Genomic DNA, 27200 nt, shown 5'->3' with positions numbered 1-27200 from the left:
GAAACAACATCTCCACCCCGCTGATCCTCAACACTGGGACCCCACAAAGGTGCGTTCTCTGCCCTCTCCTGTACTCCCTGTTCATTAACATTGCTAACCATGTGTATGTGACAAATAAAATTTGATTTGATTTGTTGACCAAATTCGACACTCTCATTGACCTCTATACCAACACTCTTTGCTTGGTGGGCAAAACAACGAAAAAATTCCACCTGCTTGAGGGAAACAGATTTCCCGCCGATTTGGCCCTTTCTCTTCCTCAACAGATAGCCCAGTATACTTTCACTTTGACTGCTACTTTTACTTTTATATTCTAGTAGGATATATCTACGCCTTGAATTAGACAACAAAATATAGAAAACGCTTTGGTACTGACCAAAATATGCGTACCCTAGTCTTTCTCCATGCCTTTGCACTAGGTGAGTTCAAATTTCATTTTAGGGATAACAAGGCTTTATGTCCTCCCTTACAAAAAAAGATTGCAGTTTTGAAACTGCAGTAACTTCAGTCGACTGTGGTATTTTGGACGCAGTAATTGCAAAATTGCAGTTATACTGCACTCTAACTGCAGTTACATTGCAAATTTACTGCAGTAAAAAAAAGTGTTATTTTGGATGCAGTATTGCAGCATACTGCAGTTATACTGCACTCTGACAGCCATCTTTTTTTCGTAAGGGCTGCCCATCAAGGTAGCGTTTCGACGTTTGCCTTCCATTTTTCCAGTTTGCGTACACAGCAGGATTATGAAGGATGCTGAAAATACAAGGTCAATATGCGGCAAGGATTCGGTTCTGAGATGTAAAGAAAATTCTTTACCTGGGGCCAAGTACCGGTCAGTGAGGTGGTACAAGGTAAACTACTTTGCGTTGCTCTTTTCCAGGGCAGTAGTGTGGCTTGCTAACGCTGCCTAAAGCCCTGGATCAGAGTCCTCAGGGCTGGTATAGTGCCGAAAATCTCCCCGTCAGAATTCTCCCCCCACCTTCGCGTTCTTCATTGCTGCGACTTGCTTGCTTTTCTGCTCTTCACCCCGTCAGTTTAGCCTACATTTCACCCGTACCTAAATCCGCTACTGGTTTATATTGGTCTTTTAATAAATCTCTTTGCCAAAATTCGTCATCTCTCCCATGTCTTATTCGACTAGTACTTTTTAAAGTGTAAGGATAAGGATAATAATTCATCCATAGTTGTTCTGAAATGTTTATTGCTTGCCAACATTTTACTCCTTCTATGTTTAATATAACGCATATACATTAATTATTAATTTTGGTTGCCTATCCTGGCGTGAAGTTTGTTCTGTAGAAAGTATTTGACTCTGATGTGTGCCACAGAAAGTATTTGACTCTAGTAACAAAATTAAGTAAATTAGAAGGGGGAGAATTCTGACTGGGGAGAGATTTTCGGCACAACATTTGTTCGCTCATTATAGGCAGGATTATGCGGATTGATGAGGGCGACATTTTCAGAGCTAAACTGACCAAGACGCACCTCCAACAACACATAAAACCTCACAGAATTATGAGACACCACATTAAAATAGAGACACCAAACCATCTTTCACATGTTCAGGCTATCCTAACTTCCAATTCTTGAAAACTTTAATCAACTATAACTATAGACATTTGCATAAATTAGCACTAAATCACTCACCCGACAGTAACTCTTGAACCATTCATGCTAGATACACCAAACCAACTTTCACAGGTTTAGGCTATCCTGACTTCAAATTATTAGAAGTGGTTAACAACTATAACTATATAAATTAGCATAAAGTCAAACTAGAGACACCAAACCAATCAAAACATTTTTACAGCTACCTACTTTTTCAACTATAACCAGTCATTATCATTACTACTGCAGTCAGTACCACTACACTAACTTATTTCAAAACCATAGTTTAAAACAAGTTAGCAAGCACACCACATTTTCTTCAGGAAATGTACATTTCCAGTATTGTAGATTGCCTTTGTCTAGCCACTTAATCATATCAATCTTCATCCACTCTTTCTTCCATCTAAAGATAGCAGAACTCATAACTTTTATGAATCCCAGACAATTTAACCTCAGGTTTTTCTCCTGCTGTCTGAGTTAATTTTAGCAATTGAACCATGGAATTTGATTTGACTACTAGACTATCTGCCTTTTGCTGTTTTTCTGGAGATCTTTGGCTGCTCACACATAAGTGGCTCATTCTAGTGATTTACGATCTGTGATGTCCTCATTGTAATCATCATTATTGAAACAACAGCACTGGCTCCAGACCAGCTGTTAGGGGCATAAAGTAACCTCACACCCTCTTCTTGCAGCTGGTTGAGGAGCCCTCTAATAAGGAGTCCGGACTATTGATGAAGAGGCTATCACCTAACAGCACCACGCAATGGAACGCAGGCCTGGAGCGTAAAGTGGAACTTTTGGCTGATCATTCTTTTGATATCTTCCTGCTCAATGTAACAGCTGTTGATAGTGGGAGGTACAAGTGTCTCCTGGCAGCACCTGTAGGAGAGCAGAACCAGGAGGGGCAGGTTCACCTCAGTGTTCTATTCTCATTCTGTGCTTGTTTTGGTATGTAAACAAACTGTATACTGCATGTGGATGTTTTAAATTGGACCCCCAGAGAGTTCCTCTGTGCTGATATATACTCTTTTAAAGTTTCCAGTGGTGCTCAAGGATTTGTGTATTATTGTTTCATTTGCAGGTTGCCTTTACAATAAGTCCACAGACCAATCAGAAAGCAGCAGAAAGCAGTCCTAGTTCTTTCCATTGTGGGGCTTGTGGCAGCATTGCTAAGCTTTGTTACTTTTAAGTTCCAAGCGTCGACATGAGCTATACAACTGGTCCCTGGTGGTCTAGTGGTTAGGATTCGGCGCTCTCACCGCCGCGGCCCGGGTTCGATTCCCGGTCAGGGAACATACTTTTTTTCTTTGCTCTGAACAGATATTTCTGTACTAACAGTTTTCACCAATGTTCTCTTTATAATACTATGATAATGTTATATCAGTGTAGGCTGCTGAGGGGAGGACGGCTGATAATAATGTCTGGAATGGCATCAAACTATGTGTTTGATACCATTCCACTGATTCCGCTTCCAGCCATTATCACGAGCACCTCCTCCCAAATGTATTTTATTTTACCTTTATTTAACTAGGCAAGTCAGTTAAGAACAAATTCTTATTTTCAGTGACGGCCTAGGAACAGTGGGTTAACTGTCAGTTCAGGGGCAGAACGACAGATTTGTACCTTGTCAGCTCGGGGATTTGAACTTGCAACCTTCCGGTTACTAGTCCAACGCTTTAACCACTAGGAGGTGCGACCAATCTCCTGTGTTTTCTGTTTAAACAATAAGTAAGGATTGCGCCTTGGGGTCTCCCTTGGTGACAGGCAGTGGCTGAGACAGCAGATTTTCTGACTTTTTACACTGCACTCTTTGAGAGAGGTAGTTAGCAAACCAGGCCAAAGACCCCTCAGACACTAATACTCCTTAGCCGCCCACAAGAATGGAATGGTCTACCGTATCAAAAGCTTTGGCCAAGTCAATAAAAATAGCAGCACAACATTGCTTAGAATCAAGGGCAATGGTGACATCACTGAGGACCTTTAAGGTTGCAGTGACACATCCATAACCTGAGCCGAAAAACCAGATTGCATACCAGAGAGAATACTATAGACATCAAGAAAGCCAGTCAATTGATTATTGACAAGTTTTCCAACACTTTTGATAAACAGGAAAAATAGTTAGGATCAGCTTGATCTTCCCTTTGGCGATATACCACAATCCCCCGAGGTGCCTTATTGCTATTTTTATGTATTTATTATTTAACTAGGCAAATCAGTTAAGAACAAATTCGTATTTTCAATGAAGGCCTACACCTGCCAAACCCGGATGACGCAGGGCTGCCGGTTGTGATACAGCCTGGAAAAAATGGTTACCAATGTAATTTGAGTTTTGCTAAAACATAATATCAGTCAGTGTCTGATATATTTGTAATTTTATGTTGGCTATTACCGGTTTTTGTCTTCAATAATATCAGCAGTTGTCGTGGCCGAGTGGTTAAGGCGATGGACTAGAAATCCATTGGGATCTTCCCGCGCAGGTTCGAATCCTGCCGACAACGTGATTTTTTCTCCTGTGATTGGTAATGCCCAGGCGTTTACATTGTATCATAGATAGCCAGTATCTGTTATTGTATCACTACACATAAATCGCTAGCTACACGGTATCAATCTTTACCTACTTGAAATGAGGTTACGCCTGTCAATCAAGCACTCCTGTTCATGACAACAGTCAATAAGCAGCAGTACCCTGAAGCTATGGCGGACGATTTGGACGAATTGCTAGATGAGGTTGAAACAAAGTTCTGTCGCAATGTTTCATTGACGCCACAACTTCAAGCTCCCTCAGATTTATCGACGGCTGGGAAATGTTTAACGCAAACTGGGAAAGAAAGAAAACACTGGTGCGTAGTAAAATGCAAGTGTCAACCGGCTAACGTTAACGATAGCTAACGTTAGTACGGGGGAATGGACTAAAGTTAGCAAGCAAGGTTAGCAAACCAAGTTGTTGACCATGACTGACACAGTGGAAGCTTATGCAACGTAACTAACGACAATAGCTATGTAACGTAGTTGCAAACGCCAGCCTTCCTAAAATGCATTGTTATTTAATCAAGCATGTTAGCTAAATCACGTAGTTAGCTATGTAACGTTAGCTTGCTAAAACTGTTCCTCGCTTCACACCGTCAGCACCACTGACGATAGACCCAGAAAAACGGACAGCGAAGATATAGATGCCCTTCTCGAGGACATACTTGACGATGATTTCGATTCCCTTGCGCTAAACGTGAGTAAATAACCTTAGCTACATCGCCTTGCAATGTTGAATGCAGTTTTTTGTTGTTGTTGCTAACAGCATCTACTGTCCAGTAGTAGTAGCTAGCTAAAGTTAGCTGTTTGGATATCACACGGATGTATTAGCTAGCTATAATGAGATAAATATAAGGCTATATTTGATTGTTTTTAGCCTGTTTCCAATGGATAGGTTGCTATCATCTTTGTCCTTCTGACTCCAATGCATTAGCTAACGTTACATTGCAAAAGGGCTGGCCCGTAGGTGGTCTCATATTTGCTTAACTCTACACAATTGCAGACTGGACAGCTTCCTAAAATGACGAAGACATTGCCACAGTCCACAAGAAAGTAAGTTTTCTTACAACCCTATTAAAAAAAACATTTTTAAAAAACAACATAACTTATTCATGCAAACATAGTTAGTTGTCCTGGCTGAGTCGTCGAATGTGTAGGCAGTTGTCGTGGCCGAGTGGTTAAGGCGATAGACTAGAAATCTATTGGGATCTTCCCGCGCAGGTTCGAATCCTGCCGACAACGGTTTGTTTTGTGTTGCAGCCTGTTGAATCATAATATCTGGCTGTGTCATGTGGTATACTGCAAAAAGTCAATGTGTTCATATGACGTTATTATTGAGGCATCTGTATATCTCTGTTGCATGCAGTCAATGTAATTGTATGTTTTACAGTTGTCATTATTTTAGGCAGACCAAAATGGTCATTCACGGGGAGCCGTAAAATCTAGTAGTGAGCCTTTGGTAAAGCATGTATTTGATAAAAGCTCTCTTTTGATCCCCATTTGTTCTTATGTGAGCAGGTGCTGCCCAGTTTTCCTTGGTGGAAGCTCCATTGCAAATGGTGTAGGAACAGCTGTTTCACAAAGGTAAAAGTGCTGTTTAATTGTTGTGCAGGGATCATCAACTGGATTCAGCCGAGGGCCATTTTTTTTCTTGAGAGGATGGTCAGGAGGCCAGAACATAATTATGGATAATTAGTCAACTGCAATTTGATTGCAAGAAGCCCAAACCGACATAATATTTAACTACAACAGACTAATTTCAAACCCTGCTTTCATTTTGTGTATGATCACATACTGTATCTCTCTATATTATGCGTGGGAATTCTTTGGATCAGATTTCCTAAATTAAAATCACTTGGTTGGTGCTGATTTGCTGGTGTTTTTACAGTCTTATGTCCAACAATACAATTATAAAATGTATTTACTTATTTTGCTCAAAAAACGCTGGAGACCAAATAAAATCACCTAAGGGCCGCCAGTTGGGGAACCCTGTTGTTATTGTGTGTGTGTGTGTGTGTGTGTGTGTGTGTGTGTGTGTGTGTGTGTGTGTGTGTGTGTGTGTGTGTGTGTGTGTGTGTGTGTGTGTGTGTGTGTGTGAAAGCATGGATCACATTTTAATTTGACTCACTGTTTAACATGTGCTGACAGGTCGTGTGATCAGCTGAGATGTATCTCCTGTGACTTTCGGGTGGCCATGTTTGACGATCATGAATGGGACCCCTCTTGTGATTACCTCTTCTTCAGGTGAGCCTCCTTTCATTGGGCCCAATGTATCTTTATGGGGTAACAAACTATTTGCGGAATTTAAATATTGTTATTATCTTGAAACAAGTTGGAAGTTGATACAGAAAACAAAATCCCACATTTCTCAGATTTGAACAGAAGAGGGCAGTGTAAACCTTTTTATTTTGGGACTTCGTGAAAATAAACTGGAATAATCTTCATTTGATTCTTAATGTAAAATACCTTTTAAGTGGGGATTGTGACTTTAACCTTGATTGATATCCACCTGTTCAGAAAAACAGGTAACCTTTTGCCAAAGTGGTTTAATTTAAAACGTTTTTTAACCGTGCTCTGAGATCGGTGCATGGCAGATAGGAATTTCATAGGACAACTGGTACTAGTGGATGGAGACAGACATTAGAAAGGCAGTCAAACAACACAACAATGCCACCTTGGGTGCCTCTCTGGTTCAATATTGTGTTGTTTCACTGACAGAGAGCTTGTCCATGATAACAAAGACTGACACTTAAGCTTAGTTAAGGAAGTGAAGTGGAAGACCTCATAGCAGTAGCGGTGTGAGTATGCAGGCATTGGTATTTGGTGCTCTTAACACCAAGACAGTAATTCAATTCTTCTAGGCTACACGAATTTGATACAATTGGTGAGAGTTGACTTGAAATGCAAACTAAGAAAGACAACAGACAGAAGGGCTGTGCTCATATGGGAGAAAAACATTTTAAAATAGAAAAACAAAGAAGGCTATCTCAACCACAATGTTGTTGGTGTTTTGGTGCACGTTCCAAGCATGTGTGTTTTGCTGTCGGTGTTATCACAGCAGTGAACTAATTATCTGTTCTGGTGGACACTTGGGTGGTTTCAGGCTTTGTGCTGACGTATAGAGGTTACTAAGTGTCTGAGAGCCCAGGGCTCCTCTACAAGACATGGGGATTCATGTATCATTCAAATGTGCTTGTTAAATGCAACGTAATGTATTGTGCAAATGATGCTTCCACTCAGATTAATTCCTTCAGCTGTAAATTACAGGTTAACTCTTGAATATGTGTGATGTTTCCAATCATTCCACAATCTTTCAGGGGTTCTTGGAGGCTGGTTTTGTTCCATGCACATGACCAACTTAAATAATCAAGTACTTTGTGAATTTAGTACTACTTATCCTATCTATAACTCTACATACCAATACTGTGAGAGATATTCACCTACTGCTCATTGCTTAGCTAACCAGCCTTGTCTCTTTGTATCTCTGCAGGAACAACATGCCAGACTGTCAGAAGCTGCGGGCTAAGCTGAGGAGAAGAAAAGGGGCGCGGGCGTACGCCTGCCAGTGTAGCTGGCACTCTGCTCGAGACCTCAACGACCTGAGAGAACAGCACCAGCTCAAGTGGGTCTGTGGGAAGCATGAAGTATGACAGCCTTCTCTCTATCACACACACACACACACACCATCACTTTGCAGTTACTTGAAAACCAATGTCCTCTTGTTATAGACATCCCAACACACATTTTTTCTGCCTTGAGAATGATGTAGGTCTTTCTCTGCATTACATTTAGTGTGTTCTGGGTTTAAATGTAAATGAACAAGGTAGGTCTTCTGCTATCTTTAGAGATGTGATTTTAGCTAGCTCAGTTTTAAGAGCAGGTATATGCCAGACCATACTTGTGTGAAAACGGTACTTAGGAAAGATGAGGCTAAATTGAATAGAGTCTTTTATGTATAAAATAAAAATAGTAATGAAGACATTCCATTATCTGGTAGTATTTTATATACAATGCTGTTACATGCTTTTCTGTAGCCTTTCCTTCTCTGTCTTAGTTTCTAATTCCCTTGTCCTTTTGTTTATTTCCTCTTCTGTCCCTTTGAGTCAAATGCATTCTCTGTTTTAAGGGATTTCTGATCTTACCATTCATGTATTGTGTATAGTATGAAGGTGAGGTTAGTGTGAAGTTAAATGACCCTAACCTTTCCTGTTGCATCTGTGCTAGACATTTAGAAGAAAAAAAACATTAAACATAAAATAATCACTTCACTCTGACAGTCTAGTAGTTGATACTTTATAAATGAATGATAATCAAATGAAGTAGTCTGTGGATAGTTTATTAAATATCTACTAATTCTACTAATCCCCAAAAAAAGCTTAACTTCCAAAGACATTTGTTGTGATAGCCCAGTCAGAAGTAGATATTTTAGATTGCAAAACATGTGCTCATATTATGTACAAAGCATCTGCAAATGTGTTTATACACTAGACTATTCACATCAAGTCTTAGTTGAATAAATGTTGTATGCACTTCATTTTTGTTGCTTTTTCTCCCTGATAATATTAACACAATTGAATTTCAAGTTTAAAAAGTTTGACTGTGCTTTGTGTGGCTCAGGTCACCGTATGAATCAATATCAGTGACAGTGCTGTTTGTTCACAATGCTGGTCATTCTGTGCAGTGGAGAAGCGAAGGTGGTTAAGACCGTTGGGCCAGTAACCGAAAGGTCGCTGGTTTGAATCCACACGCTAACGAGGTGAGAAAAAAAATATGTCTGCGCTCTTGAGCAAGGCAATTAAACATAATTGCTCCTGTTTGTCTTTCTGGATAATAACAACTGCTAATATGTAAATGACTCTGTTTTATAGTTCTCACTTCACTGCTATGTTTGATGAAATGCTAGTAATTTGTTATGTCATCGTAGTCACTGTCAGAAAGAGACTGGTCCGGGTCTTCTTTCACAGTAGCATCACCAATCCCCTCTTCATCTTGGACTTCTATGTTCTCATAAAGCTCAGAGGAAGATGAGCTGCTTGAATCGTCTGTATAAAGGATTCACATTACCATTTACATACATCCACAATAAGCTACATGTTTTCAGCAATTTGCATCTACAATACCTTCAGAAAGTATTTACACCCATTGACTTTTTCCATATTATGTTGTTACACAGCCTTAATTTAAAATTGATTAAATTTAGATTTTGTGTCACTGGCCTACACACAATACCCCATAATGTCAAAGTGGAATTATGTTTGTAGCAACAGTATGTGCAATAATAGTGTTCAACATGATGTTTGAATGACTACCACACGCAATTATCTGTAAGGTCCCTCAGTAAAGCAGTGAACTTCAAACCGATTCAACTTCAAAGACATTCAAGGTTTCCCATTGCCTCGTAAAGAAGGGCACCTATTGGTAGATGGGGAAAAATAAAAAAGCACACATGGAATATCCCTTTGAGAATAGTGAAGTTTTTCATGACACTTTGGATGGTGTATCAATATACCCAGTCACTACAAAGATACATCCTTCCTACTCAGTTGCCGAAGAGGAAGGAAACCGCTAAGGGATTTCACCATGAGGCCAATGGTAACTTTAAAACAGTTACAGAGTTTAATGACTGTGATGGGAGAAAATTGAGGATAGATTAACAACATACTCCACAATACTAACCTAAATGGGGGAAAAAAGGAAACCTGTACAGAATAAATATATTTCAAAACATGCATCCTGTTTGCAATAAGGCACTAAAGTAAAACTGCAAAACATGTGACAAAGAAATTAACTTTATGTCCTAAATACAGAGTGTTATGTTTGGGATAAATCCAACACTTCACTGAGTACCACTCTTCATTTTGTCAAGTATGGTGGTTGCATCATGTTAAGGGTATGCTTGTCATCAGCAAGGAGTAGAGAGTTTTTTAGGATAAAAATAAACAGAATTGAGCCAAGCACAGGCAAAATACTAGAGGAAAACCTGGTTCAGTCTGCTTTTCAATAGACACAGGGAGACAAATTCACCTTTCAGCAGGACAAAAACCTAAAACACAAGGCAAAATATACATTGGCCTAGTTAAAGTTTTGATTTAAATTGGCTTAAATATATGGCATGACTTGGAAATTGTCACACCCTGATCTGTTTCACCTATCCGTGTGCTTGTCTCCACCCCCTCCAGGTGTCACCCATCTTCCCCTGGGTATTTAAACTTGTGTTTTCTGTCTGTCTGTTGTCAGTTTGTCTTGTATGTTCCAAGTCAACCAGTGTGTTTTCCCTGTGGTCGTGCCTTTTCTATTCTCTTTTACTAGTCCTCCCGGTTTTGACCCTTGCCTGTTTTCTGGACTTTACCCACCTGCCTGACCATTCTGCCTGCCCTGACCTCGAGCCTGCCTGCCACACTGTACCTCCTGGACTCTGAACTGGTTTTGACCTTTTGCCTCTCCACGACCATTCTCTTGCCTACCCCTTTTGGATTATTAATAAATATCAAAGACTCAAACTATCTGCCTCCTGTGTCTGCATCTGGGTCTCGCCTTTTGCCCTTATAGAAATGGCTGTCTAGCAATGATAAACAACCAACTTGACAGAGCTTGACTGTAATCACTGCCAAAGGTGATTCTAACATGTATTAACTCGGGTGTGAATACTTATTTAAATAGATATTTTTTTTAAATCAAATATTTCTAAAAACATGTTTTCACTTTTGTCATTATGGAGTATGTGTTTTTAATTTGTTTTATCCATTTTGAATTCAATGTACATGTACAATGTACATTACAGACAGTACATGACTCTAGAATCTACTGCACAGTTGTGATCTATGTAGGGGAATACAGGTACTTGGTGCTGCCATTGAACATGACTTAATGTCAAGGACTAGGCTTAATCTTTCTCAAGGGAACGTACCCTTAATCGTAATGCATCAATGTTTGAACATTTTAATCACCCCTTTGCATGAACGGCATAGCCACAGCAAATAGTGGTGCTGCAGCACCCCCTAATAAATTGAAATGAAGTCATAAATAATACATAAAAATCACAATTAGAGAACTAGGGCTTAATTACTCCTGTATGAGTAGAGAAAAATACTCTTCTTTACTCACAGTTGCATAGCAGCCTAGGCCTACTCCCAACCGAAAGCCTGTGACTTGTCAATGTGATTTTGTTTAACTGACTCTCCATCTGTATATTTGGTTAATTCTCTGGCTGGGCAAATAAGTAGAGGTGGTAACTCATCTATTTGTTTGCTCATCTATCACTGATTAGAAACATTTAGCATGCAGTAATGTGCCTTACATCAAGCGTAGGCCTATTGTTATGCTCAATAGCGAATAGGCAACTCCAAAAGCCTGCAGAGGTTGTGAAATATGAACAGGAGACTCATGCTTTTGAAAATATAGATTGCTATTATTCTCTTATCAGTATCATGATGAAGATACTCTCAATGTAAGACCCTACGCCTGCTCCCTATCAAAGCGGAGGGAGGGTAGAAAAGAGATGAAACGTGGATGAAAAAAGCATGGGCTTGCCTTGGGCTCTGTTTCAAAATCACTTTTTTTTATATGACAGCAGTTCCACACGTTGCTGTGATGCAAGTTGTGTGGGAAAAATATGATGTCTTTTATTCTGTTATATTTCATTATAGTCTCAGCCTACTACAAAATATATGTGTGTTGACTGTGATCAGTGTAGCCCAAGTGTCTTGTCTGTTTAAGGAACAAAATAACTTGATTGTATATGCATGGCGCAGCCATGTAGCCTATCGGCTGCACAGACCAGTAACATCATTCATCTCAAAATATGCCATTCTATTATTTTGAAAATAAATTGTATTGGTCCTATAATGTTTCTTAGGACCTGCCAAAAAACTCATTAATTCTGGATTTCTTTGTGGTGGTGTATATTTAATTTATTTATTAAAACAGACATCCACCCACATCTACTCCCACTCCTAATTATGCCGGCATGTGCATGGGAGATATATAAGGCTTATCTCTGCAAGAATGTGGTAAAAATGGGACTGTGAATTGGGTCTGTAAAACATTTGCCAGATAAATAAATAAAAATACAGGCAAAATGCCTTAAAGTCTGTCTATAACGGTATTAGTGTCTGTAATCTAACCGACTCTGTCATTCTGAGGTGTAGCTCTCCATAGCTTAATGGCAGATTAGAGTAAAAAACAGAGCCAGGCAATTTCCTCCATCTGAATGAGGACCGTCTCTCTCTTCAACTCTCTCTCCCTCCTCTCTGTTGGATTCAAGCATGTGCCTGCCAGAAATACTACCCTTTCCATTATTCACTATGATAGTAAATCTGGCGAAAACTAAAGGAATTAAATACAATTTAAATCCTCACAGATGTTTATGCCCCATACCCAATGGCTCCATCTGTCAGACTACCTTAACTCTTTGAATTTAGTTTTGACACAACTTGAAATCACATTGGCTTATAAACGTAAAGAAACCTTTGAATATGATTTGTTCTGTTTCTTTCAGAGATTACACCGATGGCGCCAAATTAATTTGGCAGGTTTTGAAACACAATATGACACAAGAAAGGGGACTGAGAATTAGTCTCTGCAGGGAACATTACACGGTTCAATGGAAATTCGGTCCACCTTTGAAACACACATGCACAGACTCATCAGAAATGTATCAGGTACCTTGATTTTGACTGCTCAGTAGGTGGCAGTTGCTGTTCACAGGCTGTTGCTGATCCTGGTGTGCACTGGTTGATTGCACAGGGGAATGTGTATAGGTGTTCTCTGAGGAGAAAATTAGAAAATGTGCTCCCAATGAAGTAATGAATTACTAATCTACATACAGTGCCTTGCGAAAGTATTCGGCCCCCTTGAACTTTGCGACCTTTTGCCACATTTCAGGCTTCAAACATAAAGATATAAAACTGTATTTTTTTGTGAAGAATCAACAACAAGTGGGACACAATCATGAAGTGGAACGACATTTATTGGATATTTCAAACTTTTTTAACAAATCAAAAACTGAAAAATTGGGCGTGCAAAATTATTCAGCCCCTTTACTTTCAGTGCAGCAAACTCTCTCCAGAAGTTCAGTGAGGATCTCTGAATGATCCAATGTTGACCTAAATGACTAATGATGATAAATACAATCCACCTGTGTGTAATCAAGTCTCCGTATAAATGCACCTGCACTGTGATAGTCTCAGAGGTCCGTTAAAAGCGCAGAGAGCATCATGAAGAACAAGGAACACACCAGGCAGGTCCGAGATACTGTTGTGAAGAAGTTTAAAGCCGGATTTGGATACAAAAATATTTCCCAAGCTTTAAACATCCCAAGGAGCACTGTGCAAGCGATAATATTGAAATGGAAGGAGTATCAGACCACTGCAAATCTACCAAGACCTGGCCGTCCCTCTAAACTTTCAGCTCATACAAGGAGAAGACTGATCAGAGATGCAGCCAAGAGGCCCATGATCACTCTGGATGAACTGCAGAGATCTACAGCTGAGGTGGGAGACTCTGTCCATAGGACAACAATCAGTCGTATATTGCACAAATCTGGCCTTTATGGAAGAGTGGCAAGAAGAAAGCCATTTCTTAAAGATATCCATAAAAAGTGTTGTTTAAAGTTTGCCACAAGCCACCTGGGAGACACACCAAACATGTGGAAGAAGGTGCTCTGGTCAGATGAAACCAAAATTGAACTTTTTGGCAACAATGCAAAACGTTATGTTTGGCGTAAAAGCAACACAGCTCATCACCCTGAACACACCATACCCACTGTCAAACATGGTGGTGGCAGCATCATGGTTTGGGCCTGCTTTTCTTCAGCAGGGACAGGGAAGATGGTTAAAATTGATGGGAAGATGGATGGAGCCAAATACAGGACCATTCTGAAAGAAAACCTGATGGAGTCTGCAAAAGACCTGAGACTGGGACAGAGATTTGTCTTCCAACAAGACAATGATCCAAAACATAAAGCAAAATCTACAATGGAATGGTTCAAAAATAAGCATATCCAGGTGTTAGAATGGCCAAGTCAAAGTCCAGACCTGAATCCAATCGAGAATCTGTGGAAAGAACTGAAAACTGCTGTTCACAAATGCTCTCCATCCAACCTCAATGAGCTCGAGCTGTTTTGCAAGGAGGAATGGGAAAAAAATTCAGTCTCTCGATGTGCAAAACTGATAGACATACCCCAAGCGACTTACAGCTGTAATCGCAGCAAAAGGTGGCGCTACAAAGTATTAACTTAAGGGGGCTGAATAATTTTGCATGCCCAATTTTTCCGTTTTTGATTTGTTAAAAGTTTTAAATATCCAATAAATGTCGTTCCACTTCATGATTGTGTCCCACTTGTTGTTGATTCTTCACAAAAAAATACAGTTTTATATCTTTATGTTTGAAGCCTGAAATGTGGCAAAAGGTCGCAAAGTTCAAGGGGGCCGAATACTTTCGCAAGGAACTGTATTTTCTCCCCAAAACTTTCAAGACAATACTTTCATGTACTGTTCTGTAGTGCAAAAAGCCTTTGCTGTTGTGTCTACCCCATCCAGTGCTTAGACACAGCCAGATGAATTGTGTGTTGTTGTTCCTGTGTATTTGACTTGAACGGACCTGACTGTAGATGCTGTTCCACTGCCATCCCCACGTTGTAGTAGGATTCCCCTGATGTTGTACTACTACTCGATCCCAAGGATGGCTCTCTTCCACATATCAAGTCTGTGAGGGCAGTTTCTCTCAAATCTGGACCTGGGTGGTTAGCATTCCACACAGTTACTCTGTTATCGTTGATTCATGAGAATGGATTTCATAGATGCACTGACTGAGTCTGTTGCAGCATTTGCCATTGAGCATTTTGGACTGACCTGAGTCCAGCAGCTCCTTCTCCAGTGTCTCAATGTTCTCATAGCATTCCCCAGAAGACGTGCTGGATGACACCAGCGAATGCACTGGACATACAAATGGTTGTTAGTGTTAGTATGTTACGATAGGGCTCTTATTCAACTTTTCTGTCACCATGGCAAGTTTCAGCAAATTATACCTTTTCCGATTCCTTGTCCTGCAAACGGTTGTTGAAAAGTCTCAGATTTTAAGTGGACATTATGTCCTTTTAGGACTAAGAAGAAACCTGTCGGACATGGACACAATATGATCATGGTAAAAATCTGGTTCACCCCACCCGACAGTAACTTACGACTTTGGGTGGCAGGGTTTTTTCTCTCAATGCCGTTGATTGTCTCAGCAACAATATTATATTTCTCAGGAGCGTCAGAAGTCTCTGCTGTCTGCGTGGTTTCCCATGGCTCTCTGCTTGTGCCTACTCCATTGTCAAGGACCCTGACTAATGAAAACATAAAAGGCCATTTGGTTGGCACTGTGAGTGAGTCCTTGGACCACTTTCTCCCTTAATAGCCATGTGTCACTTCCCATCTTTTTTTCTTTTAGAATTACACTATTTATCCAAAACTATAAAGATGAACTGACCAAGTGCAGTAGCCATGGCAACAGAGGGTTGGTCATTGAAGTCATAGTTTTCATAGTCAGAGTCACATGAGGCATCGGTGTCATTCTGAGTGGGTTGTTGGGAAAGGTACTGTGGAGCTGCATGAAAGGTCACATAGAGAAAATGTATTCTGACAAATGGGACACTTGAACTAATAAGACATTTCCTGAAATTGCAAGTAACTAATGGGCACAGAGAGGACAAGTGCATCAGTAGGAACTCACTGTAATCAGCTGTGTCTGTGGTGACTGTGAGGAGGTTGACTCTCTCCCCTCGGTCAGTGTGTTGAGACTGGATGGACAGCAGGCGGCCATCTTGTCTTTGGTGAACCAGAAGTGCTAGTAATGAAGGGAAAGTTTTGCCTTTGAAACTTCTCTTTACCGAAACTAGGATAATAGATTTGTTGGCCTTTGTTGTCTTTGATGTTGGACAAGAAAAAAAGGACAATACATCTCAAAACCAATTAAATGTTTTAATTAGACCGCCGTCACATATGGCACATATTCAAAGCATTATCATCCCTGTGAAATAAAATATGCTGCTTTTTTAAGTTGGTGTGAAAACAACACTGGTGGTGGGACTCTCTTAATGAGCAATCAACCAACCCAGGGGTATGAATACTGTTCCAGTTGAGTGATTTGCTTTGTGTACTGTATTGAATCACATTGCATTGTGTTGTTGTATTATCATAATTGGCAAACCATTGAGAAGAATATGTAATACCCTTCAGACAAAGCAGTTTCTCAGTGTTAATTACTGCTCATTGATGATAGCATGTTTGTTGTTGTTGGTGTGAACAAATGGGAAGAGTGACAGTTGAGTATGAGGCAATGAAAGAGAAAGAAAAATGGAGAAAAACAATGACTCACCAGCTCTCCTCCTGTAAGACAGGAAGAGTGAAGCATTGGAGAGGAGTGTGAGGAGGAGGGCTATAGACAATGCGATGCAGCCCCAGACAGCAGCTGCTGGAGGAGAGGACCGGCTCTCTGCACTGGTGACTAGTAGAACTGAGTCTGCTGGAAACAAGAACAAATCATAGTGCAGAGTACAGACCAAATAACAAATTCTTCTTGACATGTTCTAATGAGCAGAGCAGACACTCTTGGTGTATTATTACACAGATGGAGGGTCATGTGTGCCAGCATCTATTGAATGTACCTGTGGTTGAAGTCTGGGTGTTCTGTTCTGCCGTCTCGTTGCCTGGTTGAGATGGAATTCCTGTCAGGGAAATCGAAAAGTCCTAGAGGTGTTAGAGAACTAGAATGTATAACAGATGCATGGCTCACTTCTCCTGAGTAATCAAGGCACTCTTGTTTGAAAGACGGGTAAAAAGGTTTGTTTAAACAAAAACATTTGCTAAAAAATTGAAAATCCAAGAGGACTTGTGTTTGTCCATCTGTGTATCTAATGATCTACTGAATCAATATCTGACTCTTATTCAAGAGTCATTTGGCAATTACTGCAAGGAATGTGTGTGTTTTCTCTTAAAAAATGTACTTGAAATGTGTAGGACTCCCAGATTGATGGATGTAGCCTTCTGAGTAGGCCTACATAATAAACTTGATAGTAGGCCTACATAATAAATCACTTGAGGTGTTCGAAATGAATCGGAAACATGGTCAACAAATGTGCTGGTTGATAAAATACCTGTATTTATGGGAAAGATGTTTGAAAATGGTATTTTGTTCTTAAATGATATTGTAATGGTAGAGTTATGTCCTTCATGGAGTTGTTCGGGAAGGTCTGCTCAATCCAAGAGTACAACCAATTGATTACAGCATTGCCCCAAAAATGGAGGAGGCGGGTGGCAGCGGGAGGAGGTAGGGAACTGGTCTGTCTGTCCAATATAAAGAATCATGACTGGATGACTGGAGGAGGCAGGTGGCAGCGGGAGGAGGTAGGGAACTGGTCTGTCTGTCCAATATAAATAATCAAAACTGGCGGAGGAATAAAAATAGCATAAATAGGAAAGTATACCAGTTTCATTTGAGGACCAGGATGTTGACAACTATGCCATACAGATTGCAAAATAGTTGGGAAGAGATTTTTGATGTACTGATTCCATGGTACAGGGTGTTTGGGTTGAAATATAAAACAACGCAAGATTCAAGACTTTGTGTTTTTCAACTAAAAATATTATATAGAATTCTTGCCACTAACAAAATATTGAATATTTGGGGCATAAAATCATCGAAGCTCTGCAGATTTTGTTGTGAGGATACAGAATCAATAGACCATTTATTTTGGTATTGCCCTCAGGTAGTCTGTTTCTGGTCTCAGGTTCAGGAATGGCTGAAAATGCATAGCATTGATCTAAAACTGACCCTAGAAATAGTACTGTTAGGAGATCTGGAGAGACCGGGTCAGTCAATTACTAATATACTAACATTCTTAGTAAAAGTATTTATCTTCAACTCGCAATCTGTAGATTCTATTCGATTAGATAGATTGAAATTGTACATTAAACATCATAGCATAGTTGAAAGATATGTGTTGCGTAGAAACACGAAGTGGGTGGCCAGCAGAGATAGATGGGATGGACAGAGGGAAGCTGAGGGTTGGGATGTGGAACTGGACACAAGTGGGATTGGAGTTGCTGTGTGAGAGAGAGAATGATGGGATGGACAGAGGGAAGCTGAGGGTTGGGATGTGGAACTGGAGATAAATGGGAGTGGAGTTGCTGTGTGAGAGAGAGAATGATGGTCAAAAGATAAAGGGGAAAAAAAGTAAAAATAAAACATAATAAAAGTACATTTGAATGACGCTAATTGGCAGTGTTTTTACAACTAATGCCGGTTTGCCTGAGGCTGATGCCGTGAAGGTGTTTGTACACATGCATATACACACACTCTCATTCAAATGAACACATACAAGAACACACACACATACATGTAATTGTGCCAGACATGCACACAAACATATAAAGTAGGCATTGCTGTTATGATTTCAGTTGTTCTTGATGTCCTTTGTTTTAAATTTAATATTTAAAAAATAAATAATTTGCATTGTTGCTTGCTGTTTTCTTCTGTCTCTTCCTCTCTTTCTCTTTAGTTCATTCTCTTGGTTGTTGGTGCATTGGAGTTGGGGGGGGGGGGGCACGAATGGTTGAGGGACAGCTATTGGGGAACTGTGGGGGGATCTTGGAGGTTTCGGATTTCACATCTAATTTAGATGCAAGATTTAAAACCCATGGAAGTGCCAAACAACTGTTGTTATGTTGAGGTCAAGGCAGTTTGGATGTTTTCTCACCAAGGAACTCTTGAACTTGGCTCCCAGGTTGAACATCTTTCATTGAGGATCTTCCTCAGACAGAGCTGTTGCGACGTGGTATTGACATGGTTTGTCTACTTTCTGAGTGACATGCATTACTTTGGCCTGTGTGTTTTTGTGCTGCCTGTGTGTTTCATCTTCTTTTCCCGTTAATAAAAATAACAATAATTAATATGCAAAGCAGCTGTCTCTTTTCGGCTTATGACCTTTCACATCACCTGATCTCTGCATTACTGTAGGAGGATTTGAAGCTTGTTCGTCAGTATCAGTGTTGAGCGTGACTGAGACTTTGCTATCCATTCAGACATGCTGATAAGGTCACGAGCCAAATCATTCTTGATTCGCAATCATCAGAACCCTGATTGTCGACAGCGTTTAGCATGCTGAAAATCAGCGCTAAGATGATGGGGACTTGGTTCGCCACCAAGACACCGGATGTTCAGTCATGGTAACGTGTTTTACATGTTATTACTGCACTATCCATATTCAGACCAATCTAAGGAGAATATACACACATCATGTAACAGCATAGCTATTTTAAGTAGTGGACATGACATTGACTTAGCTTCTATTCACATTTAAAATGTTTTTAAATGACATGATTGTGAATACAGTAACTGACAATGATAATATTATAGAATAATATTATAGCTGCAGGCTTACCTGAACAAACCACTGCAGCGTCCTCTTTGTGTCCACAGTCGTTGACTGTCCCCATGGAGGGACACTCCCATAGGTTCCTCTCGCTCCCCCCACAGTTCACCTCATCTAAGAGAACCAGACCAACACCCGCTTCAAAGGACCCGTCCTGCCCGCTCACATTCAGGGCAGAGCCACAGCCCAATTGGGCACAGACCACGCCCCCATCTCTCAGGTCCCAACTATCGTCACACACCGTTCCCCATTTTTCCTCTCTCCACAACTCCACCCGTCCTTCACAGTGGTGTGAGCCTCCAACCAATCGCACGGCCTGGTGCCCTGAGGAATGGACAGATCAACCAATCAGTTCATAGATAATCAGTTAACCTCGATAGAAGTTGGGCCTCACTCATCATTAAAAAGCAGCTTGAAAATGGAATCGCGCTGGAAGGAGGAACTTGTTGCAAAGCGTCCACAAAACACTTGGAGAGCCATCCATACGATGGTTCTCCATTGCATGCAATTTGCAGGCGTTACTGCAACAACGTGTTTGTGGTTGCTCAAGATGCTTGCCGATCCAAGCATAAGCTTTGCAATGACGGTCTTACCACAGGTTATCTCAGTCAGGTTAGAGCAGTCTGTGTATGAGAGCTCTGTACAGTTCTCCACCAGTAGGTCTCTGTAGACACACTGGCTCAGACACGTTGAGCTGGAGTAGTTTAATGTAGCTGTGCCATTCTGTCGGCGCTCGTACACTGCCCCGCAGCTCAGGTTGGTGCATATGTCCTCCACCACTTTGGCCCACTCTGCAGACCCAAGGTCAAAGGTCACTGGCCTCCACAGCCCTCGATGGAGCACCTCGACAACCCCAGAGCAGTGCTGAGATAGCCTGGGGGGGTGAGATATGGCTGGAGGGATGGAGAGATGCAGAATCAATATGAGAATGAATACAGATGACTGTTTACATTTCCCCATGTAGTGTAGTCACATGTACAGTACATGTTATACAGCATAATACACACACATACCCAGACACATTGAATGCCCTAGCTGTTTGTTGGCCTATCGGTTTCTGTGCTATTTGCAGATGTTCAGCAGAGCAGCCACATCCTGTGAGTCATGTCCTGTGGAAATGTCACTGGGTGGTGAATTCGAAGGGGGACACTGAAGTCGACCAACCTGATTCTAGAAACACCACGGGACCAAATACTCTCAGTGGTTTCAAACCATGTGACACTGGAGCCTTTGGTTCTGCATTTCACTCTTCAGTCTTCACTTTTTTCCCTGTTTAAATGTGGTGGATGGAATTGCACTTCATTGAGGTTCAACAAATAGAGAATGAAAACCAGGTTAATGTAGTATGATTATAACTGAATAACTGATTGATAGTATTTTCCTTAATAACCTGACTCCACTGGACCATTTGATATCCTCTATGACACGAATGACAATTGACCCATTATTTTTATTTTATGTTTGTGTGGGATGTTCCTCCCACTTTGCACTAGTGGAGCCTTACGCATCACCATCACCCTGGGAACAATGAAAATATCGTCTCACTATGGCTTAATTGCTGGTGACCTGTATCATTATAGTAAAAAAAAAAGCCTTTGCCTCGTCTCATTTCGATCTCAGTATAATGACTTGTGAGCAATCAAGTTTTCTGCAGGATCGTTGCTTGAGGTTGTGTCTCCTCCCTCTAAGAAGCACACAGACACCTTACCCATTCATCCCTCTATTTTTGCACCTAGCAATTTGACTGGATGGGCACGAGGGATTGGAATTTGGGGTTTAGGAAGGAATTAGGGGTGGTATTCAGAGAGTAAGATCGATGTAGATTGCAGTGGCCTCCGGAACCAAATGAAGCTTGATTGGAGGCTCGGGTTCTGAGGATCTTTTTAGCATAATACCAACCATTTAAATAAAACTGGAACTCACTTAGATTGGATGTCTGCTGCTCATCAGTCTCTCTCGACCCAGAGAAGTTCCCCGGAACAGAGTGGTCTTCATTTAGAAAGGCTGAAATATGACAAACAACAACAACAAACTAAACTAAGATAAATGAAACATTATTGTAGTTATGTGTAGATGGGAGTATTCATGCAACTGTCCAATCAGTTATTTCAGCCAACTTCATGTTGCCAATGCTATATGAAGCCCAGGGCACATACATTACAAACAAGTTATTGAATTTGGCTCTAATTAGAATCATCTTTTCCATTTTGTAAACTGTCTGTTGGTGGTATTTCAAGGTGGCTACACAATATTCCCATTAGAAGGATATAATATGGAGTCTGTAAATCACAATATTTACACTGGTTTTCACAACAGCTATTATCAACTGCCTCAATTGGTTAATTTAGTTGTTAGATGGGTATGCCATGAATAACATCTGTGGCTCATTGTTGAATTAATCGATGCAGATAATGCATCATCTTTGTCAAGCAAAATAATAGTTTGTTCATGCTTTAACCCATGTCACAGCTCTCCTCCTCAGAAAGCAATTCATTTTGAACTATCACTTCGTTTATGTATCACTCTGTGACAAACTAGTGAGTCATACAAAAACAATTACGCTTCAGCCAATCATTGTTGACTATGATTGGTTGAATTTGAATTCCCTGCACTTTTATGTTGCTTCAAGCGGCCTTTGAATTTTAGCTAGCTAGTGTTCGATGAATCGTATTGGTTGTTGCAGTAAACACCTTACATTGGGAAGTAAAGTAATCCTCTGTAGGATTATGCAGCATTTAGCCTACACCTAGTTGGCATCACTACGGTCAGCCCCTTTTTGTAGGATTATGCAGCATATAGCCTACACCTAATTGGCATCACTAGGGTCAGACCCTTTTTGTAGGATTATGCAGCATTTAGCCTACACCTAATTGGCATCACTACGGTCAGCCCCTTTTTGTAGGATTATGCAGCATTTAGCCTACACCTAGTTGGCATCACTACGGTCAGCCCCTTTTTGTAGGATTATGCAGCATTTAGCCTACACCTAATTGGCATCACTACGGTCAGCCCCTTTTTGTAGGATTATGCAGCATTTAGCCTACACCTAATTGGCATCACTAGGGTCAGCCCCTTTTTGTAGGATTATGCAGCATTTAGCCTACACCTAGTTGGCATCACTACGGTCAGCCCCTTTTTGTAGGATTATGCAGCATTTAGCCTACACTTAATTGGCATCACTAGGGTCAGCCCCTTTTTGTAGGATTATGCAGCATTTAGCCTACACCTAATTGGCATCACTAGGGTCAGCCCCTTTTTGTAGGATTATGCAGCATTTAGCCTACACCTAGTTGGCATCACTACGGTCAGCCCCTTTTTGTAGGATTATGCAGCATTTAGCCTACACTTAATTGGCATCACTAGGGTCAGCCCCTTTTTGTAGGATTATGCAGCATTTAGCCTACACCTAATTGGCATCACTAGGGTCAGCCCCTTTTTGTAGGATTATGCAGCATTTAGCCTACACTTAATTGGCATCACTAGGGTCAGCCCCTTTTTGTAGGATTATGCAGCATTTAGCCTACACTTAATTGGCATCACTACGGTCAGCCCCTTTTTGTAGGATTATGCAGCATTTAGCCTACACCTAATTGGCATCACTAGGGTCAGCCCCTTTTTGTAGGATTATGCAGCATTTAGCCTACACCTAGTTGGCATCACTACGGTCAGCCCCTTTTTGTAGGATTATGCAGCATTTAGCCTACACTTAATTGGCATCACTAGGGTCAGCCCCTTTTTGTAGGATTATGCAGCATTTAGCCTACACCTAATTGGCATCACTAGGGTCAGCCCCTTTTTGTAGGATTATGCAGCATTTAGCCTACACCTAGTTGGCATCACTACGGTCAGCCCCTTTTTGTAGGATTATGCAGCATTTAGCCTACACTTAATTGGCATCACTAGGGTCAGCCCCTTTTTGTAGGATTATGCAGCATTTAGCCTACACCTAATTGGCATCACTAGGGTCAGCCCCTTTTTGTAGGATTATGCAGCATTTAGCCTACACTTAATTGGCATCACTAGGGTCAGCCCCTTTTTGTAGGATTATGCAGCATTTAGCCTACACTTAATTGGCATCACTAGGGTCAGCCCCTTTTTGTAGGATTATGCAGCATTTAGCCTACACCTAATTGGCATCACTACGGTCAGCCCCTTTTTGTATGAATATTTTATTATTTGCTTGAACACACCAACGCGTGGTGTCAACAAGTAGAATAAAACGACATGCTCTTGTACATTCAGACATGAATAAGAAGCAAACAGAAATTCATTAAAAAATATGGTGATGTAGAAGCATAATAAAAAACCAAATGTGACTCCACTGCAGACTATTTTGATGTGCATATCTTCAGTATTATCCAACAACTCGTACAAACAATTCTAAAATACATTTGATGCTGTGTTTGATGTGCATAGAGTACAACCGTCATACTTTCCATCAAAAGAGCCACTGAAAATAATATAATTGAATACAATCAAAGTCGAAATATTAACATCCTTTTACAGTGGATTAGTGATAAGGTTCCTTCTATTAAAGATTGGCATAAGATACTATTTGAATGGGTGCCTCTGGAATATCTGACATGTACATTGCATTCTAAAACAGACCAGTTCTACAAAGTATGGGAACCTTATCTAAATTACCTAGAACCCGAGGTATCAGCTATTATGCTGCAAGGATTCTCTTAGAATGGCGGGGATCTATGTATTTCAGAACTACACTGTACGTTCCATGTGTGGAACCTAACCTCTTGGTTTAAACTGAGCTTTTTTGTTTAATTTCTATTTGTAAGTTTGTTTAAAATGTATGTATTGAGAGACGCAATGATGGGGATGGGGTGAGAGAAGCACCGAGCGGGAAGAGGGAAATGGTGTACGTATGTATGGGTGTGTGTGGTATGTATGTATGTATGTGTGTGTATGTATGTGCATGTGCGTATATATGTGTATATGCATGAGTGTATGTATATGTATGTGTGTGTGTATATACAGTGCCTTGCGAAAGTATTCGGCCCCCTTGAACTTTGCCACCTTTTGCCACATTTCAGGCTTCAAATATAAAGATATAAAACTGTATTTTTTTGTGAAGAATCAACAACAAGTGGGACACAATCATGAAGTGGAACGACATTTATTGGATATTTCAAACTTTTTTGACAAATCAAAAACTGAAAAATTGGGCGTGCAAAATTATTCAGCCCCCTTAAGTTAATACTTTGTAGCGCCACCTTTTGCTGCGATTACAGCTGTAAGTCGCTTGGGGTATGTCTCTATTAGTTTTGCACATCGAGAGACTGACATTTTTTCCCATTCCTCCTTGCAAAACAGCTCGAGCTCAGTGAGGTTGGATGGAGAGCATTTGTGAACAGCAGTTTTCAGTTCTTTCCACAGATTCTCGATTGGATTCAGGTCTGGACTTTGACTTGGCCATTCTAACACCTGGATATGTTTATTTTTGAACCATTCCATTGTAGATTTTGCTTTATGTTTTGGATCATTGTCTTGTTGGAAGACAAATCTCCGTCCCAGTCTCAGGTCTTTTGCAGACTCCATCAGGTTTTCTTCCAGAATGGTCCTGTATTTGGCTCCATCCATCTTCCCATCAATTTTAACCATCTTCCCTGTCCCTGCTGAAGAAAAGCAGGCCCAAGCCATGATGCTGCCACCACCATGTTTGACAGTGGGGATGGTGTGTTCAGCTGTGTTGCTTTTACGCCAAACATAACGTTTGCATTGTTGCCAGAAAGTTCCATTTTGGTTTCATCTGACCAGAGCACCTTCTTCCACGTTTGGTGTGTCTCCCAGGTGGCTTGTGGCAAACTTTAAACAACACTTTTTATGGATATCTTTAAGAAATGGCTTTCTTCTTGCCACTCTTCCATAAAGGCCAGATTTGTGCAATATACGACTGATTGTTGTCCTATGGACAGAGTCTCCCACCTCAGCTGTAGATCTCTGCAGTTCATCCAGAGTGATCATGGGCCTCTTGGCTGCATCTCTGATCAGTCTTCTCCTTGTATGAGCTGAAAGTTTAGAGGGACGGCCAGGTCTTGGTAGATTTGCAGTGGTCTGATACTCCTTCCATTTCAATATTATCGCTTGCACAGTGCTCCTTGGGATGTTTAAAGCTTGGGAAATATTTTTGTATTCAAATCCGGCTTTAAACTTCTTCACAACAGTATCTCGGACCTGCCTGGTGTGTTCCTTGTTCTTCATGATGCTCTCTGCGCTTTTGACGGACCTCTGAGACTATAACAGTGCAGGTGCATTTATACGGAGACTTGATTACACACAGGTTGATTGTATTTATCATCATTAGTCATTTAGGTCAACATTGGATCATTCAGAGATCCTCACTGAACTTCTGGAGAGAGTTTGCTGCACTGAAAGTAAAGGGGCTGAATAATTTTGCACGCCCAATTTTTCAGTTTTTGATTTGTTAAAAAAGTTTGAAATATCCAATAAATGTCGTTCCACTTCATGATTGTGTCCCACTTGTTGTTGATTCTTCACAAAAAATACAGTTTTATATCTTTATGTTTGAAGCCTGAAATGTGGCAAAAGGTCGCAAAGTTCAAGGGGGCCGAATACTTTCGCAAGGCACTGTATATATATATATATATATATATATATATATATATATATATATATATATATATATATATATATATATATATATATATATGCGTAGATATGTGTAAGTGAGTGCTGTTTTTTGTGTGTTTTTTTTTGTGTGCTTTGTCTCTGTTGGTGAAAATTGTGAAATTCCAATAAAAATACTGTTACAAAAAAAAAGAATCTAAATATTAGATTAAACTGTGTTACCTTGAGAGAGGACCAGAACTGGCAGAAGTATTGTCGTCCTGAACAATTCCATCTCACAGAAAACAGTCAGGCCGGGGTCCTTTGAGCATACTCCTCAACAGAAACAACTTTGTTCTTTTAATATTAATAACAATCAAATGAAAAATAATGCACGTTACTGATCTTATCATGAGTCAAGCAGTGTGCTATATGTCAGAACTTGTGTACTCACTCTATTTCTGTTTGCACTGCTGCAACTTGTGGTTTCCATGAGCACAAAATCAAATGACACAAAATCAAATAGGCTTCTGTCTGTAGAGCACACTACTTTCTCAGACACATAGACTGGCTGTGAGATACACCCACTGCCGTACACACAACTACAAGAGGTTCAATTGTTGACTAACACCCTGAACTGTCATGTTGTGTCTTGTCTCTGTCCTTTCCCTTCACCCTGTCTCCCTCTGCTGGTCGTTGTTAGGTTACCTTTTCTCCCCCTCTTTCCCCCAGCTGTGCCTTGTCTCCTCCTAACCACCTCGTCACCCCTTTTCCCACCTGTTCCCTTTTTCCCTCTGATTAGGTCCCTATATCTCTCTCTGTTTCTGCTCCTGTCCTTGTCGGATTCTTGTTTGTTGTGTTTCATGCCTGAACCAGACTGTCGTCATGTTTGCTGTAACCTTGTCTTGTCCTGTCGGAATCTGCCGGTCCGTCTGAGCCTACCTATGTTTGGTAATTAAAGAAGCTCTGTTTAAGTTAATTCGCTTTTGGGTCCTCATTCACGCACCGTAACAGAAGAATCCGACCAAGAATGGACCCAGCGACTTCGGATCCTCTCCATTCAGCCGTC

General features: G+C 40.7%; 3 protein-coding genes and 3 non-coding genes across 10 annotated transcripts; 5 read left to right on the top strand and 1 right to left on the bottom strand.

Moving 5' to 3' along the window:
- Window positions 1–668: 668 nt before the first annotated feature.
- On the top strand, window positions 669–2657 carry LOC149984932 (uncharacterized). Its single transcript, XM_090196275.1, has 2 exons — window positions 669–851; window positions 2304–2657. The coding sequence occupies exons 1-2, from the start codon at window positions 744–746 to the stop codon at window positions 2565–2567; spliced, it is 372 nt and encodes a 123-aa protein (XP_090052401.1). The 5' UTR covers window positions 669–743; the 3' UTR covers window positions 2568–2657.
- A 175-nt stretch (window positions 2658–2832) lies between these two features.
- On the top strand, window positions 2833–2904 carry trnae-cuc (transfer RNA glutamic acid (anticodon CUC)). The gene has a single exon. It is a non-coding gene; the product is annotated as a tRNA-Glu (tRNA).
- Window positions 2905–4027: 1123 nt separating this feature from the next.
- Window positions 4028–4109, top strand: trnas-aga (transfer RNA serine (anticodon AGA)). Its single transcript has one exon. It is a non-coding gene; the product is annotated as a tRNA-Ser (tRNA).
- cfap418 (cilia and flagella associated protein 418) lies at window positions 4072–10637 on the top strand. Of its 4 annotated transcripts, XR_002468109.3 has the most exons (8): window positions 4119–4451; window positions 4738–4834; window positions 5141–5190; window positions 5656–5721; window positions 6286–6381; window positions 7628–7781; window positions 8819–8893; window positions 10447–10637. XR_002468109.3 is itself a non-coding variant. In XM_021558578.3 (7 exons), exons 1-7 carry the CDS (start codon window positions 4270–4272, stop codon window positions 8837–8839), a joined length of 666 nt encoding a protein of 221 aa, XP_021414253.3. In that variant the 5' UTR covers window positions 4157–4269; the 3' UTR covers window positions 8840–10637. The 4 variants fall into 4 exon arrangements, 3 of the variants coding, with proteins under 3 accessions (XP_090052396.1, XP_090052400.1, XP_021414253.3); XM_021558578.3 differs by having other exon boundaries at window positions 4157–4451; window positions 8819–10637; XM_090196270.1 differs by lacking the exons at window positions 8819–8893; window positions 10447–10637 and having other exon boundaries at window positions 4072–4451; window positions 7628–8671.
- On the top strand, window positions 5298–5379 carry trnas-aga (transfer RNA serine (anticodon AGA)). The gene has a single exon. It is a non-coding gene; the product is annotated as a tRNA-Ser (tRNA).
- LOC110534689 (uncharacterized) lies at window positions 8415–26556 on the bottom strand. 2 transcript variants are annotated; one of them, XM_036945585.2, is made up of 13 exons: window positions 26375–26556; window positions 21473–21553; window positions 20143–20442; window positions 19559–19873; window positions 16784–16843; window positions 16495–16641; window positions 15850–15963; window positions 15607–15723; window positions 15317–15463; window positions 14988–15071; window positions 14737–14871; window positions 12802–12903; window positions 8415–9179 (listed from the first exon to the last, which is right to left on the bottom strand). In XM_036945585.2, the coding sequence occupies exons 1-13, from the start codon at window positions 26424–26426 to the stop codon at window positions 9037–9039; spliced, it is 1797 nt and encodes a 598-aa protein (XP_036801480.2). In that variant the 5' UTR covers window positions 26427–26556; the 3' UTR covers window positions 8415–9036. The 2 variants fall into 2 exon arrangements, with proteins under 2 accessions (XP_036801480.2, XP_036801482.2); XM_036945587.2 differs by lacking the exons at window positions 21473–21553; window positions 26375–26556 and having other exon boundaries at window positions 16495–16638; window positions 20143–21327.
- Between the last annotated feature and the right edge of the window lie 644 nt (window positions 26557–27200).

This window comes from Oncorhynchus mykiss, chromosome 2, assembly GCF_057628025.1.
Source record: "Oncorhynchus mykiss isolate SJ-2025 chromosome 2, ASM5762802v1, whole genome shotgun sequence".
In the NCBI taxonomy this organism is placed as follows: Eukaryota; Metazoa; Chordata; class Actinopteri; order Salmoniformes; family Salmonidae; genus Oncorhynchus; species Oncorhynchus mykiss.
This window is presented reverse-complemented; position numbering and strand designations above follow the sequence as displayed.

What these genes read in the sequence shown, in the direction of transcription:
- LOC149984932 (XM_090196275.1), top strand. Translation starts at nt 744, where the DNA reads ATGAAGGATGCTGAAAATACAAGGTCAATATGCGGCAAGGATTCGGTT. An exon ending in GGTCAGTGAGGTGGTACAAG is followed by an intron (nt 852 to 2,303) that starts GTAAACTACTTT and finishes CTCTTCTTGCAG; the next exon opens with CTGGTTGAGGAGCCCTCTAA.
- cfap418 (XM_021558578.3), top strand. Translation starts at nt 4,270, where the DNA reads ATGACAACAGTCAATAAGCAGCAGTACCCTGAAGCTATGGCGGACGAT. An exon ending in TGTGATTACCTCTTCTTCAG is followed by an intron (nt 6,382 to 7,627) that starts GTGAGCCTCCTT and finishes GTATCTCTGCAG; the next exon opens with GAACAACATGCCAGACTGTC. An exon ending in GGGTCTGTGGGAAGCATGAA is followed by an intron (nt 7,782 to 8,818) that starts GTATGACAGCCT and finishes CATTCTGTGCAG; the next exon opens with TGGAGAAGCGAAGGTGGTTA.
- LOC110534689 (XM_036945585.2), bottom strand. Translation starts at nt 26,426, where the DNA reads ATGGAATTGTTCAGGACGACAATACTTCTGCCAGTTCTGGTCCTCTCT. An exon ending in CGCTGCAGTGGTTTGTTCAG is followed by an intron (nt 16,844 to 19,558) that starts GTAAGCCTGCAG and finishes TTTCCCTGACAG; the next exon opens with GAATTCCATCTCAACCAGGC. An exon ending in AAACCCTGCCACCCAAAGTC is followed by an intron (nt 15,072 to 15,316) that starts GTAAGTTACTGT and finishes TTGTATGTCCAG; the next exon opens with TGCATTCGCTGGTGTCATCC.